This window comes from Taeniopygia guttata, chromosome 18, assembly GCF_048771995.1.
Source record: "Taeniopygia guttata chromosome 18, bTaeGut7.mat, whole genome shotgun sequence".
Taxonomy (NCBI): Eukaryota; Metazoa; Chordata; class Aves; order Passeriformes; family Estrildidae; genus Taeniopygia; species Taeniopygia guttata.
Genome location: NC_133043.1, coordinates 1,349,702 through 1,363,233, shown reverse-complemented (window position 1 = coordinate 1,363,233; position 13,532 = coordinate 1,349,702). Strand labels below are relative to the sequence as shown.

Genomic DNA, 13,532 nt, shown 5'->3' with positions numbered 1-13,532 from the left:
GCTCTGATGGCTCCTGGTGCTCAGGTACTGCCTGGCCGGGCTGCCCGTGGGGTACCAGTTCAAGAACATCACCAACGCCGAGGTCAACAACCTCCTCCTGGAGGACCTCATCATCTGGACCAACTACGAGATCGAGGTGGCCGCCTACAACAGCGCCGGCCTGGGGGTCTACAGCATGAAGGTGACGGAGTGGACCCTGCAGGGAGGTAGGCAGGGACAATGGGGGTGGGCAGGGGCTTGGTGGGCACCCCGGCAGCAATGGGCGGTGCCATTGGGGTGGTGGGGCAGGAGGCAGGAGGATGGGCGTGGAAGTCCCAGGGGGACTGGGGTGCGCTGGGCAGGGATGAGCCAGGGCTGGCACCCGGCTGATGGAGGGGACCTCGTGGAGCTGTCCCTGTGAGCTGTCCCTTCATCCTGGCAGTGCCCACGGTGCCTCCAGGGAATGTGCAGGCTGAGGCCACCAACTCCACCACCATCCGCTTCACCTGGAACCCCCCCAGCCCCCAGTTCATCAACGGCATCAACCAGGGCTACAAGGTGAGGGTGATTCCCAAAGCCAGAACAGCTTGTGGGGAAAACTCGGTCAAGCTTCACAAACTGTCTTGGCTCCTCCTCGCCGAAATCCTGGATTTTAATTGGCTCTCTCCTGACTGTTAAAATAATATTTACTGTTATTTAACACTTGCATGGGCTCGGAGTCTCCCATGCTCTGTAATTAATTCCAAGTTGCAATTAATTCAAATTTACAATAATGAAATTGAATTAAAACATTAAACTTGTGTCTTAATCCACTCGAAAGAAGTTCGGGAATTTAATTGCCGCTGAACGAGATAACCAGCGTGAGCAGGATATTTAACATTCTTATTAAACGCCACTTAGTATTTTTGATTAGTATTTTTAGGGCCTAATTAGTGTTTAATTAAGTTGCTAGAGGCTATCTTGCACAATACCAATTAAATGCCCAGCCATCCCTCCTGGATGCGGGCAAGGGGGGATCCCGTTATCGATGGAGTTAATCACAGCTCCGCAAGCAGCGCGTTGATTGATCGTTAATCAAGGCCCAATTAATAAGAGGAGGCCGGAGAGGTGGCGTTTGTGGCACTGGGCACCTTCACGGCGGTTCCTTTGTCCCGCAGCTCATCGCCTGGGAGCCGGAGCACGAGGACGAGGCCACGGTGGTGACGGTGCGGCCCAACTTCCAGGACAGCGTGCACGTGGGTTACGTGGCGGGGCTGCGCAAATTCACCGACTACTTCACCTCGGTGCTGTGCTTCACCACGCCCGGGGATGGCCCCCGCAGCCCCCCGCAGCTGGTGCGCACCCACGAGGACGGTACGGGCAGCTCCGAGCCCCTCGGGATGGACCCTGCCCGCCCCCGGCTCCGGCCGAGGGAGCCCCCTCCCCGCTCGCTCCTCGTGGGGGTCCCGAGGGTGCTGAGGGAATCCTGCGCTTGGGTGATGAATTTGGGTGTTTTTGGGCAGTGCCTGGCCCCGTGGGACACCTCAGCTTCAGTGACATCCTGGATACGTCGCTGAAGGTCAGCTGGCAGGAGCCGCTGGAGAAGAACGGAATTCTGACGGGTAAGGGAGCAGGTGCAGGTACTGGCGGTGTCATCGGTCCCTTTGCCACCCCACGGCATTCCCCCTTTTCCTGTCCCATTCCGCCTCTGCAGCATTGTCCCGTGTCCCACTGTCACCCCGCAGTGTCACTCACGTGTCCTCTTCCCCCGCCGCGGCATCTCCGCTTTGTCCTGTCCTCTCCCACCCCACAGATTCTCCCACCCACCCTGTCCCCACGCAGCCCCCAGGGTGGGCAACGCAGGGGTGACACTGCGGGGTGACACTGCGGGGGTGACACTGCGGGGGTGACACTGAGGGGGTGACACTGCGGGGGTGACACTGTGGGGGTGACACTGACACTGCGGGGGTGACACTGCACGGGTGACACTGCGAGGGTGACACTGCGGGGGTGACACTGCGGGGGTGACACTGTAGGGGGGTGACACTGTGGGGGTGACACTGCACAGGTGACACCGCGGGGCTGACACTGCGGGGCTGACACCGCAGGGGTGACACCGCGGGGGTGACACTGCATGGGTGACACTGCAGGGGTGACACTGCAGGGGGGTGACACTGCAGGGGTGACACTGCGGGGGTGACACCACAGGGGTGACACCACAGGGGTGACACTGCATGGGTGACACTGCGGGGGTGACACTGCAGGGCTGCATTCCAGGGTACCGGATCTCGTGGGAGGAGTACAACCGCACCAACACGCGGGTGACGCACTACCTGCCCAACGTCACCCTGGAGTACCGCGTCACCGGCCTCACCGCCCTCACCACCTACACCATCGAGGTGGCCGCCATGACCTCCAAGGGACAGGGACAGGTCTCCTCCTCCACCATCTCCTCAGGGGTCCCCCCAGGTGAGCACGGTGGTGCTGGGGTGCTGCAGGGCTGTGTGCGGTGCTGGGGACAAGCGGCCGGTGCCACCCACCCTGCTGTGTCCCCACAGAGCTCCCCGGTGCCCCCACCAACCTGGGCATCTCCAACATCGGCCCCCGCTCCGTCACCATCCAGTTTCGCCCTGGTTACGATGGCAAAACCTCCATCTCCCGCTGGCAGGTGGAGGCACAGGTACAGGGCACTCGGGACGGGGCTCAGGGGGTGTTTGGGGCCAGCTCAGCCCCCTCACCCCGCTGCCACCCCACAGGTGGGCCAGAACGGCGAGGCTGGCGAGTGGGGGCTCGTGCACCAGCTGGCCAACGAGCCCGACAGCCGCTCCATGGAGGTGCCCAACCTGAAGCCCTACACCTACTACAGGCGAGTGCCAGGGCGGTGCCCCGGTGCCATCCCTGGGTCCCCCACCGGGACCCCTCATTGTCCCCCCCAGGGGATGAAGCCCTCTTCCCCACACCGTGACCCCCCTCTCCTCTCAGTTTCCGCATGCGGCAGGTGAACATCGTGGGCACCAGCCCCCCCAGCCTGCCCTCCCGGAGGATCCAGACCCTCCAAGCCCCCCCGGACATGGCCCCTGCCAACGTCACCCTGAGGACGGCCAGCGAGACCAGCCTGTGGCTGCGCTGGATGGTGAGGGGGCTCAGGGGGTCTGCGCCTGCACGGGCTGAAGGGGGATGGAGCTGGGGGGCTGTGGGACATCAGGAGTGACAGTGCCTGTCCCTGCCAGCCCCTCCTGGAGCAGGAGTACAACGGGAACCCCGACTCGGTGGGGTACAGGATCCGCTACGCGCGGGCGGACGGGCGGGGGCCGCCGGCGCTGCACGCGATCCGTGACCGTGTGGAGCGGGAATTCACCATCGAGGACCTGGAGGAGTGGACAGAGTACCGGGTGCAGGTCCAAGCCTTCAACGCCATCGGCTCCGGGCCCTGGAGCCCCCCGGTGCTGGGGCGCACGCGGGAGTCAGGTACCGCTGCCCACCTGGGCGCTGGGCACCCACCTCGGCCAATCCGGCCACTGACCCCTCTGTCACCCCCCTCCAGTGCCCTCCTCCGGCCCCAGCAATGTGTCAGCAGTGGCCACCTCCTCCAGCAGCCTGATGGTCCGATGGAGTGACATTCCCGAGGCCGACTGCAATGGGCTCATCCTGGGCTACAAGGTGAGCTCCTCCCGTGGGCAGCACAGCTTTCCCTGGGGGAATCACCCCGCGGGCTGTGGGGTCCCTGGCTGTGCCACCCCCAGGAGCTGGTGGCCTGGCGGTGTCACACGGGCGTTGTCACACGGGCCGTGTCACACGGGCGGTGTCACACGGGCGGTGTCACATGGGCAGTGTCACACGGGTGGTGTCACACAGCCGTGTCCCACGGGCGGTGTTGCAGGTGCTGTACAAGGAGAAGGGCTCGGAGGTGCGTGCCCGGTTCTGGCTGGCCGAGGGCAATGCCTCCCGCAGTGCCCAGCTCACCGGGCTGGCCAAGTACACCCTGTACGAGATCCGGGTGCTGGCCTTCACCAGGATGGGCGATGGTGTCCCCAGCCGGCCTCCTGTCCTGGAGAGGACGCTGGATGACGGTGGGTGACAGCACCTGGGTGGGCTGGGTGGTCAATCCCCTCCTATTCCTGGGTGGTCAATCCCCTCCTATTCCTGGGTGGTCAATCCCCTCCTATCCCTGGGTGATTAAACCCATCCCTGTTCTCTGGGGCGATCCCTCTCCCCCAGACCAGGACACCCCGGGCTCCCAGGGGATGGCATCTCTCACTTCTCCCCACTCCCCCTGACTCCAATCTCTCCCCTGCAGTGCCCGGGCCCCCCGTGGGGCTCCTCTTTCCTGAAGTGAGGACCACCCTGGTGCGGCTCATCTGGCAGCCGCCGGCAGCCCCCAACGGCATCATCCTGGGTAGGTGGGCATTGCCCCGGGCAGCCGCACCAGGATGCTCAACGGAGGTCCTGTGGGGGCAGGGATTGTCCCAGACCAGCTCCCCGGGGTCCCCCGAGCATCGCCGAGCCCGCAGGGGTGAAGTTCCCCGCTCGGATGTCGGTCCCGGGCTGGGTGTGAGCTCCCCCGCCAACAGGTTGGGATGGAGGGGGTGGCACGGGGAGGGGCCCAGGCTGGTGTCCCCTCCCCAGCGCCACCACTCCGCTCCCTCCCCGCAGCCTACCAGGTCAGCCACCGCCTGAACACCTCGGCGGTGAGCGCGGCCGCCGTGGAGGTGCTGGATGCCAGCGCCCGGCAGTTCACGGCCACCGGCCTGCAGCCCGAGGCCACCTACCTGTTCCGTGTCACCGCGCAGAGCCGCAAGGGCTGGGGCGAGGCGGCCGAAGCCCTGGTGGTCACCACCGAGAAGAGAGGTAAGGATGGGGGGCCCGGCCGGTGGTGGGGGGCTGGCGGTGCCCTCGCAGTGCTCCCAGCCCCTGGTCTCCCCCAGCCCGGCCGCAGCCCCCCGGGAAGCCGCTGGCGCAGCAGGAGGAGGTGCGGGCCCGGAGCGTTCTGCTGTCCTGGGAGCCGGGCAGCGACGGCCTCTCCCCCGTGCGCTACTACACCGTGCAGAGCCGCGAGCTGCCCCACGGCCACTGGGCTCTGCACGCCGCCCCCGTCAGCCACAACGCCACCGCCTTCGTGGTGGACAGGTGAGGGGCTGGGGACGCGCTGGGTGTCCATGCTTCGGGTGGTTTCCCCGTGCCTCAGTTTCCCCATCGTGTGGGAAGTGATGGCACGGGGCTCGGGGGTGACCCGTCCCCATCCCGCTCTGCTCCCTGCAGGCTGAAACCCTTCACCTCCTACAAGTTCCGTGTGAAGGCGACGAACGACATCGGGGACAGCGAGTACAGCGAGGAGTCGGAGTCGCTGACCACCCTGCAGGCGGGTCAGCACCTCCTGGGGCAGGGACAGCGGGTACCCCCGTGCCCAGGGAACTCCTCCTTTGCCCTGGGCATCTCCGGAGCCTCACCGCCCTCTTCTCCCCCGCAGCCCCCGAGGAGGCTCCCACCATCCTCTCCATCACCCCCCACACCACCACGTCGGTGCTCATCCGCTGGCAGGTACCGTCCCCCTGCCCTGCCCTGCCCTGCCCTGCCCTGCCCTGCGGGGTGCCGGGTGGCACTCAGGGTGCCAGGGAGCCCTGGAGCAGAGCAGCCTCTGACTGCCTTCCCCTTCCCTCCCCCCCCAACAGCCCCCGGCTGAGGACAAGATCAACGGGATCCTGCTGGGGTTCCGGCTGCGCTACCGGGAGCTGCTGCACGACACCCTGCGGGGCTTCGCCCTGCGCGGCCTCCCCGGGGCCAGCTGGGCCCAGCTCCCCCGTGAGTGCCCGCGGCCCTGGGGACGGGGCTGGGCTGGCCTGGGGTGGCAGGTGGGATCTGAGCTGTGCAGCACCCACAGCGTCTCCCAGGTGCCAGGGTCAGGCTGTGCCCGCTGGGTTGTCACCAGTTCCCTTGTGCCACCGGGTCTGAGGTCCCTAACACCTTTCTGTGTTGTCACTGGCTCTGTCCCACTGCGTCCACAAATCTGAACCTCACAGGGGTGTCTGCACCTAACAAGGGCTGTGTGACATCCTGCTGTGTGTCCTCAGCCCCTGCAGGCAACAGGGCCGCATCCACTCTGGGGGCGGCAGGGACACGAGTGACAAGGGCAGAGCCTGAGGCAGGACCTGGCCCTGAACTCTGCGGAGACCCCCATGCACAGACCTGGCACAGACCCCCGTGCACAGCCCTGGCTCGTGGCACTCAGGGGGTGGGGGTCGAGGATGGGAAGGCTCCTCAGTGCTGTGGCAGCCCCGTTGGCACCTGGGGGTGCCAGGGCCGCTTCTGGGGAGCCCTGGCGCAGGCTGGGATGGGGGCGGGGTGGAGGCTCAGAGGCAGGAGCCCCCCCTGCCCTGCACTAACCCCCCCTGCTCTCCTGCCCAGCCGTCTATGCCGTGCACAACCTCAGCGAGGTGTCCCTCACCCAGTACGAGCTGGACAGTAAGTCACCACCCCTGTGTCCCCCTCTTTCTCTGTGTGTCCCCCACTGCCGCCCCTGTGTGTCCATCTGTGTCTCCCACTGCCACCCCTGTGTGTCCCTCTGTGTGTCCCCCACTGCCACCTCTGTGTGTCCCCCACTGCCACCCCTGTGTGTCCCTCTGTGTCCCCCACTGCCACCCGTGTGTCCCTGCACTGCAGGGCAAGCTGGAACCCCTCCGCCCCATCCAGCTGCTCCTTGGGGGCACCCCTTCTTGCCAACAAGGGGGGCTCTGCCAGGTCCCCCGGGGGTGGCGGGGCTGCCCCATCCTGGGGAGGGTCCCACTCGCCCTTTGTCCCCCAGACCTGAGCAAGCACCGGCGCTACGAGATCCGGATGAGCGTCTACAACGCCGTGGGCGAGGGCCCCCCCAGCCCCCCGCAGGAGGTGTTCGTGGGGGAAGCGGGTGAGCCCTGGGGGGGTGCCGCTGTGGGGGCTGCGGGGAGGGGGCTCGGCCGTGCGGGGGTCCCGCAGGGGCCCGGGCAGGGCCGTGCGGTGACACCGTGTCCCCTCGCGCAGTGCCCACCGGAGCGCCCCAGAACGTGGCAGTGCAGGCGGCCACGGCCACGCAGCTGGATGTCACCTGGGAGCCACCCCCCGTGGAGAGCCGGAACGGGGACATCCAGGGCTACAAGGTACCTCCTGTCCCCGGGAGCTGCACCCAGAGCCGGGCACGGGGGGCTCTGGGGGGCTCTGGGGGGCTCTGCGGAGTCCCGGGGGGCACAGGGTGCGTGGCACCGGGGGTGCTGCAGGAGGTTTGGGGAAGGGGTTCTGGGGAAGTGCTGCGGTCCCGAGGAGATCCCGGTTTCCCATCCCGGTGCCGAGCGGCGGCGGGAGCAGCAGATGGCGCCGTCCGCCCTGGAATGCGGCCGGGATGTGTCGGGATGGAGCCGGGATGTGTCGGGATGGAGCAGGGATGTGTCGGGATGGAGCCGGGATGTGTCGGGATGTACTGGGATATGTTGGGATGTGTCGAGATGCACCGGGATGGAGCCGGGATGTGTCAGGATAGAGCAGGGATGTGTCAGGATGCAGCCAGGATGTGTTGGATGGAGCCGGGATGTGCCGGGATGCAGCCGGGATGTGTCGGGATTTGTCGGGATACAGCCAGAACGTGTTGGAATGAAGGCGGGGTGCGCTGGGATGGAGCCGGGATGTGTCGGGATGGAGGCGGGATGTGTTGGGATGGAGCAGGGATGTGTCGGGATGTACTGGGATATGTTGGGACGTGTCGAGATGCACCGGGATGGAGCCGGGATGTGTCAGGATGCAGCCAGGATGTGTTGGATGGAGCCGGGATGTGTCGGGATAGAGCAGGGATGTGCCGGGATGCAGCCGGGATGTGTCGGGATTTGTCGGGATACAATGAGAACGTGTTAGAATGAAGGCGGGATGCACTGGGATGGAGTCGGGATGTGTCGGGATAGAGCAGGGATGTGTCGGGATGCAGCCGGGGTGTGTCGGGATGCAGCCCGGGTGCTGTTTGGGATACAGCCGGGATGGAGCCGGGGTGTGTTGGATGCAGACGGGGTGTGTCGGGATGCAGCCCGGGTGCTGTTGGGATGGAGCCGGGATGCAGCCGGGATGTGTCGGGATGCAGCCGGGGTGTGTTGGATGCAGCCCGGGTGCTGTTGGGGTGCATTAGGATGCAGCTGCGGTACCCAGCCCACGCTCCAGACACCTCCTGCTCCCCATCTATTGTGATTCCTCTGGCTTGTCCCCATCCCTCGGGAATCGGGCACAGCTCGAAGGCGATCTCAGGCGATCCCTGACGATGCCAGCCGTGCCTGACGCCCAGCACAGCCTGGAGCCCTCCTGGAGGAGGCACTTGGAGCGGGACAGGGGCTCAGCACCGGGCGGGGACGTTTGAGGGCTCAGGGGAGGCGATTGGGGTGGGAGCCGTGCCTCGGCCAGCCCCCCGCGCCCCCTCCCGCAGATCCACTTCTGGGAGGAGCAGCGGCCGAACGGCAGCTCACGGGTCAAGACCCTTTTCCTGCCCGAGACCGGCGTGAAGCTGAAGAACCTGACGGGCTACACCTCCTACTGGGTCAGCGTGGCCGCCTTCAACGCGGCGGGGGACGGGCCCCGCAGTGCCCCCGTGAAGGCACGGACACAGCAGGCAGGTGGGGCCCGTGGCACGGCTCCCCAGCACCCTCCTGCCTCCCCGGGCACCCCGGGGAGCTGTCTCCGGGGTCCAGCTCCAGGGATTCGTGCTGTGATCCCAAGGAGAACATCCCTGGGCGCACCCCAGCGGGTTTGCGGGGTGGGGGCGCACGGAGGTGGATGGTTAAGCTGAGGTTTGAGGAGGATGAAGATCGTGGGAGGAGGCGCAAGGAGCAGGAGGCTGTTTTCCCCCCGTGGAAGCTTTGCTGCAGCAGGGATGGGGCCCGGGGGGTGGGAGCTGATCGATCAGCATTGGGGTGGAGGCAGGGAAAGCGGCTGGCTCGGCTGGGAGTGTCCCCTGCAGCTGAGCTGGCCCTGTCACCCTGTCCCCCGGCAGCCCCCAGCGCTCCTGGCTCCATCCGCTTCAGCGAGCTGACCACCACCTCAGTGAACGTGTCCTGGGAGCCACCAGCGCTGCCCAACGGGCTCCTCGAGGGCTACCGGCTGGTCTACGAGCCCTGCACGCCCGTGGATGGTGAGGCCATGGCCGGGGGCGGCGGGGAGAGCTCGGGGGGACCCGGCTCAGCCTCTGTCCCCGCAGGCGTGAGCAAGATCGTGACGGTGGACGTGAAGGGGAACAGCCCGCTGTGGATGAAGGTCAAGGACCTGGCTGAGGGTGTCACCTACCGGTTCCGAATCCGGGCCAAAACCTTCGCCTACGGGCCGGACGTGGAGGCCAACATCACCACGGGGCCCGGGGAAGGTGCGGGGGACACGCAGGGACACAGGGGGTGAGGAGGGAGATGGGCTGGGGGCTGGGCCGGCTCCAGCTGTGCTCTGCTCCCCAGGCGCCCCCGGCCCCCCCGGAGAGCCCTTCATCTCCCGCTATGGCTCAGCCATCACCATCCACTGGTCCAGCGGGGACCCGGGCCAGGGACCCATCACCAGATACGTCATCGAGGCGCGGCCCTCAGGTACCACAGCTGCCTCTGCTCCGCCCCACCGCGGGGTCAGCAGAGGGGAAACTGAGGCAGGGAGTGACTCAGGGTCTGGGGGTGTCCAGGAGGAAAACGCTGCTCAGGGGGCTGATGGCAAGGGCAGCACCTGGGGGGGCACTGGGTGGAGGGACATCACCCCTCGCCCTGGGGTGTCCTGCAGAGCCAGCCCTAAAACCCCAACCCCGTTTTCTCTTCCAGATGAGGGGCTCTGGGACATCCTCATCAAAGACATCCCCAAGGAGGTCACCTCCTACACCTTCAGCATGGACATCCTCAAGCAGGGGGTCAGCTACGACTTCCGTGTCATTGCCGTGAACGACTACGGCTACGGGACCCCCAGCACCCCCTCCCCCTCCGTGTCAGGTGGGTTCTGGGGGGATTCTGTCCCCCTGTGCCAGAGGGAGGGTCCTGCTGCTGCTGTTCTCGTGGCCACCTCTGAACCCCACTCCTGGTTCCTACAGAGTCCCAACCCAGTGCCAGCACCCCCTTCCCAAATCCCCCTGCAGCCTCTCGGATCTCCCCAAGTGACCCTGTGCTCTGCAGAGGGGTGTCCCTGTCCCGAATGGTTGTCCCCTGTCCCTGTCCCACTCTGATCCTCCCTGCTGTGCCCCAGCCCAGAAAACCAACCCGTTCTATGAGGAGTGGTGGTTCCTGGTGGTCATTGCCCTGGTGGGGCTCATCTTCATCCTCCTCCTCGTTTTCGTGCTCATCATCCGCGGGCAGAGCAAGAAGTACTCCAAGAAGTCGGACTCAGGTGAGGGCAGGAGAGTGGTGGGTGGTGACAGGACCCTCCTGCTCCCGTGGGAGCCTCCTGGGGGTTTCTCCGTGCCTGTGGGGTCTGGGTGGAGCGGTGGGAGCCTCCCTCCCTGCCCACCTTGGGGACAACTCCTCCAGAGCCCCAGAGCTGCCCCATAACTGGGCACAACAGGCGCTGTGCCTTCCCCGGAGAGTGAAATGAAGGACGTGTCCCACAGAGAGCTGCGGAGGAAGGCAGGGCCGCCCCGGGGGCTCGCCGAGGTCACCGGGATTAGCCAAACACAGCTCTGTTTTCTTTGCTCTGTCAAGGGCTCCAATTGTGGGGAAAATCCAGAGCTCCTCGCTGAGCAAACAGCTCCGAGTGGGGAGATGGGGGCACTGGGGCAGGGCACGGCTGGCACCTCCTGCCTGTCCCCAGGCCCTGGTGGCTCTGGAAGCAGAACGACCCCCCCCAGCCCCCCGTGCAGGGCCCAGCCCCCCTCGCTGTGCTGGGCTGCCTGCGGAGGGGCTGCGGGAGGCTGAGCATCCCAACCCCCAGGGAACAGCTCCAAGGCGGCCGCCCTGAGCCACGGGGAGATGGTGAGCCTGGATGAGGGCAGCTTCCCCGCCCTGGAGCTCAACAACCGCCGCCTCTCCGTCAAGAATTCCTTCTGCCGGAAGAACGGCATCTACACCCGGTAGGGACCCCTCCCCGGGACGGGGTCACCACGGTCCCTGTGTCCATCCCTGCTCTGGCACGGCCTGGGGAGGGCGTGGATCCCCAGGGGGTGACCCCGATCTGCCCAGTGTCCCCCCTGAAAGTCCCGGACAGCGGGATCAGCGTTCTTGGGAGGGGGTTGGCGTGGGAGGGGTGCTCCCTGAGCCCCCCTATGGATCCGCTGGGGCTGTCCCCGAGTGGCCCAGCCCCGAGCAGAGGGGAGCCACGCTGAGCACCCCCTGCGTGTCCCCGAGGTCCCCACCCCGGCCCAGCCCCGGCAGCCTGCACTACTCGGACGAGGACGTGACCAAGTACAACGACCTGATCCCCGCCGAGAGCAGCAGCCTGACCGAGAAACCCTCCGAGGTCTCCGACTCCCAGGTGAGCCCCGGGGCTGCTCTCGGGGACAGGGACCCGGGGCGGGCTGGAGGGCGCTGGGAGCCCTCCCCGAGCATCAGCCCGGTCCCCTGCCCGCCACCAGGCGGGTCCCGGTGCGCGTTTGGCCCATCCCTGGGGATGTGCTCGGTGGCACAGCGCCGCAGGGAAGCTGGCACAGCCCCTGGCCCGTGTGCCGGGGATGTGACACTGCGGGGGGCTCCCAGGGCTGCTGGGGACAGGCCACAGGGGACGGGAGGTCAGCGGGGCTGGGGGCTGTCCCGCTGCCCGGTCGCTGGTGGCAACGTCCGCGGCTCTGCCAACTCCACAAAATGCCACCTTTGTCTCGTTCCGGGGCCACGGGCAGCTGTGGCCCGGCAGGAGCGTGGAGCCCCGGGCAGACCACGGGGCTGTCACCCCAGGATGGACCCTGAGAGGCTGACACCCAGGGAAAGGTCCCTAGGGGTGTCCCCGAGCAGGAGGGCACCGTGCCCAGGGTGCCCCCCGGTCTCTGCCCGCAGCGGCTGTTTCCTTGGCAGATGCCAGCTCCTGTCGCTGCGGCCCGAGCGGGGCTCAGTGCCTTTGGAGGAGCTGTGAAGAGCTGCGGGAGCTGCCGCTGGCGCGGGGCAGTTCCCACCGCCCTCAATGGGCCCTTTGTGCGCCGCCGGAGAAGCTGAATCCAATTACCGCAGAACCCAAAAACACCCTCCCCGCCAGCCCGGGGGCACCGCGGCCTCGGCAGCGCTCAGGAACCTTTTGTACGAGGCTTTATTTTGTTTCAGCAAGAGGCAGAAACCCCCCAGCGATGCTGCAGCCGTCCCAGCCTTTAAATCCTTTTGGGATGTGCTGGCCAGCGTTCCCAAAAGAGCGCTGGGAAAGCACCGGGGAAGCGCGGAAAATCCCAGAACCATTCGGGCTGGAAAGGATCTCGGAGATCACCGAGTCCCGGCTGTGCCTGTCCCCACCTTGTCCCCAGCCCCGAGCACTGAGTGCCACGTCCAGCCCTTCCTTGGGCACGCCGAACCGCCCTGGGCAGCCCCTTCCGATGCCGTGTGGAAATTGCTCCTGGTGTCCCACGCTGCCCTGGCACGGCTTGGTTCGCTCTGGGAGCAGAGCCCGACCCTGCTGGATTTTGGGGCTGTTGGGTGCTGTCCCCACGCCACCACGGGTCCCCGTGCTGTTTTTCAGGGCAGTGACAGCGAGTACGAGGTGGAGCCCGGGCACCAGAAGGGACATTCCTTCGTCAACCACTACATCAGCGACCCCACCTACTACAACTCCTGGCGGCGGCAGCAGAAGGGCATCTCCCGGGCACAGGCCTACAGCTACACCGAGAGCGACTCGGGCGAGCCCGAGCACACGCCGCTCTCCAACAGCACCTCCACGCAGCAGGGCAGCCTGTTCCGCCCCAAAGCCAGCAGGACTCCCACCCCCCAGACCCCCGGCAACGCCCCCAGCAGCCAGCCCGGGACCCTGTACCGCCCGCCCAGCAGCCTGGCCCCCGGCTCCAGAGCCCCCATCGCTGGCTTCTCCTCCTTCGTTTGATATTGGAACAGAAGAAAAAAACAAAAAACAAAACAAAACAAATAGAAGAAGGGGGGGAAATTAGGAAAAAAGAAAAAAAAAAAAAAACTAAAGAAAAGCCCCAAGGAATTAAGAGAAAAGGAAAAAGCAGCGAGGGGAGAAGAGGAGGAGGAGGAAGGGGAGCAGCCCCACAGCCCCAGGCTCCAGGGGTTTTCTGCTGGGTGCCAAGCGCCATCCCTGGGGCTGGGCAGCAAACCCAGGTCCCCTCCTCGGCCAAAGCTTCTGTGTCACGGACTCCTCGGACAAGGTGGAGCTGGGGGTGCACCCCCATTGCCCTTGGCACCCATGGGGGCTGCCCCGGACCTGCTGCTGGACTCCAGCGGGTGCTGGGGGCTGGCTGGGGGGCTCCTGCCGTGCCAAAGCCCGGCCCCTCCACTCGTGGCTCCCCCAGGACGTGGGGACAAGCGGTGACACAGAGACCCCCAGCTGCGGAGGGCGAGAGGAGCTCTGCTGATCTAAATCCTCTGGACTTGAACCCCCCCACTCGGGACCCCCCCAGCCTTTGGGAGAAGGGGAAGGATCCCCGGGGATGAGCCATTCCTGCCCTCCTTTGTGCCTGGCCCAGC

The 13,532-nt window shown here is 66.2% G+C and overlaps 1 protein-coding gene across 2 annotated transcripts in view; it reads left to right on the top strand.

The window, feature by feature from the left end:
- SDK2 (sidekick cell adhesion molecule 2) overlaps nucleotides 1-13,210 on the top strand; it is a 47,427-nt gene extending 34,217 nt beyond the window's left edge. The window contains exons 17-45 of one of the 2 annotated variants that reach the window (XM_030287292.4): nucleotides 25-206; nucleotides 422-537; nucleotides 1,137-1,332; nucleotides 1,482-1,580; nucleotides 2,236-2,427; nucleotides 2,517-2,638; nucleotides 2,715-2,824; nucleotides 2,941-3,091; nucleotides 3,189-3,426; nucleotides 3,503-3,618; nucleotides 3,839-4,028; nucleotides 4,256-4,354; nucleotides 4,612-4,806; nucleotides 4,884-5,085; nucleotides 5,218-5,321; nucleotides 5,426-5,496; nucleotides 5,628-5,757; nucleotides 6,361-6,417; nucleotides 6,758-6,859; nucleotides 6,973-7,088; nucleotides 8,390-8,576; nucleotides 8,954-9,091; nucleotides 9,158-9,319; nucleotides 9,405-9,530; nucleotides 9,753-9,917; nucleotides 10,168-10,308; nucleotides 10,849-10,987; nucleotides 11,262-11,388; nucleotides 12,571-13,210. In XM_030287292.4, coding sequence (XP_030143152.4) covers nucleotides 25-206; nucleotides 422-537; nucleotides 1,137-1,332; nucleotides 1,482-1,580; nucleotides 2,236-2,427; nucleotides 2,517-2,638; nucleotides 2,715-2,824; nucleotides 2,941-3,091; nucleotides 3,189-3,426; nucleotides 3,503-3,618; nucleotides 3,839-4,028; nucleotides 4,256-4,354; nucleotides 4,612-4,806; nucleotides 4,884-5,085; nucleotides 5,218-5,321; nucleotides 5,426-5,496; nucleotides 5,628-5,757; nucleotides 6,361-6,417; nucleotides 6,758-6,859; nucleotides 6,973-7,088; nucleotides 8,390-8,576; nucleotides 8,954-9,091; nucleotides 9,158-9,319; nucleotides 9,405-9,530; nucleotides 9,753-9,917; nucleotides 10,168-10,308; nucleotides 10,849-10,987; nucleotides 11,262-11,388; nucleotides 12,571-12,927 — 4,330 coding nt within the window. In that variant the 3' untranslated portion in view covers nucleotides 12,928-13,210. Of the gene's footprint in view, nucleotides 1-24; nucleotides 207-421; nucleotides 538-1,136; nucleotides 1,333-1,481; nucleotides 1,581-2,235; nucleotides 2,428-2,516; nucleotides 2,639-2,714; nucleotides 2,825-2,940; nucleotides 3,092-3,188; nucleotides 3,427-3,502; nucleotides 3,619-3,838; nucleotides 4,029-4,255; nucleotides 4,355-4,611; nucleotides 4,807-4,883; nucleotides 5,086-5,217; nucleotides 5,322-5,425; nucleotides 5,497-5,627; nucleotides 5,758-6,360; nucleotides 6,418-6,757; nucleotides 6,860-6,972; nucleotides 7,089-8,389; nucleotides 8,577-8,953; nucleotides 9,092-9,142; nucleotides 9,320-9,404; nucleotides 9,531-9,752; nucleotides 9,918-10,167; nucleotides 10,309-10,848; nucleotides 10,988-11,261; nucleotides 11,389-12,570 lie in introns of both variants that reach the window. The other variant, XM_030287291.4, reaches the window with a different exon arrangement.
- The last annotated feature ends 322 nt before the right edge of the window (nucleotides 13,211-13,532 follow it).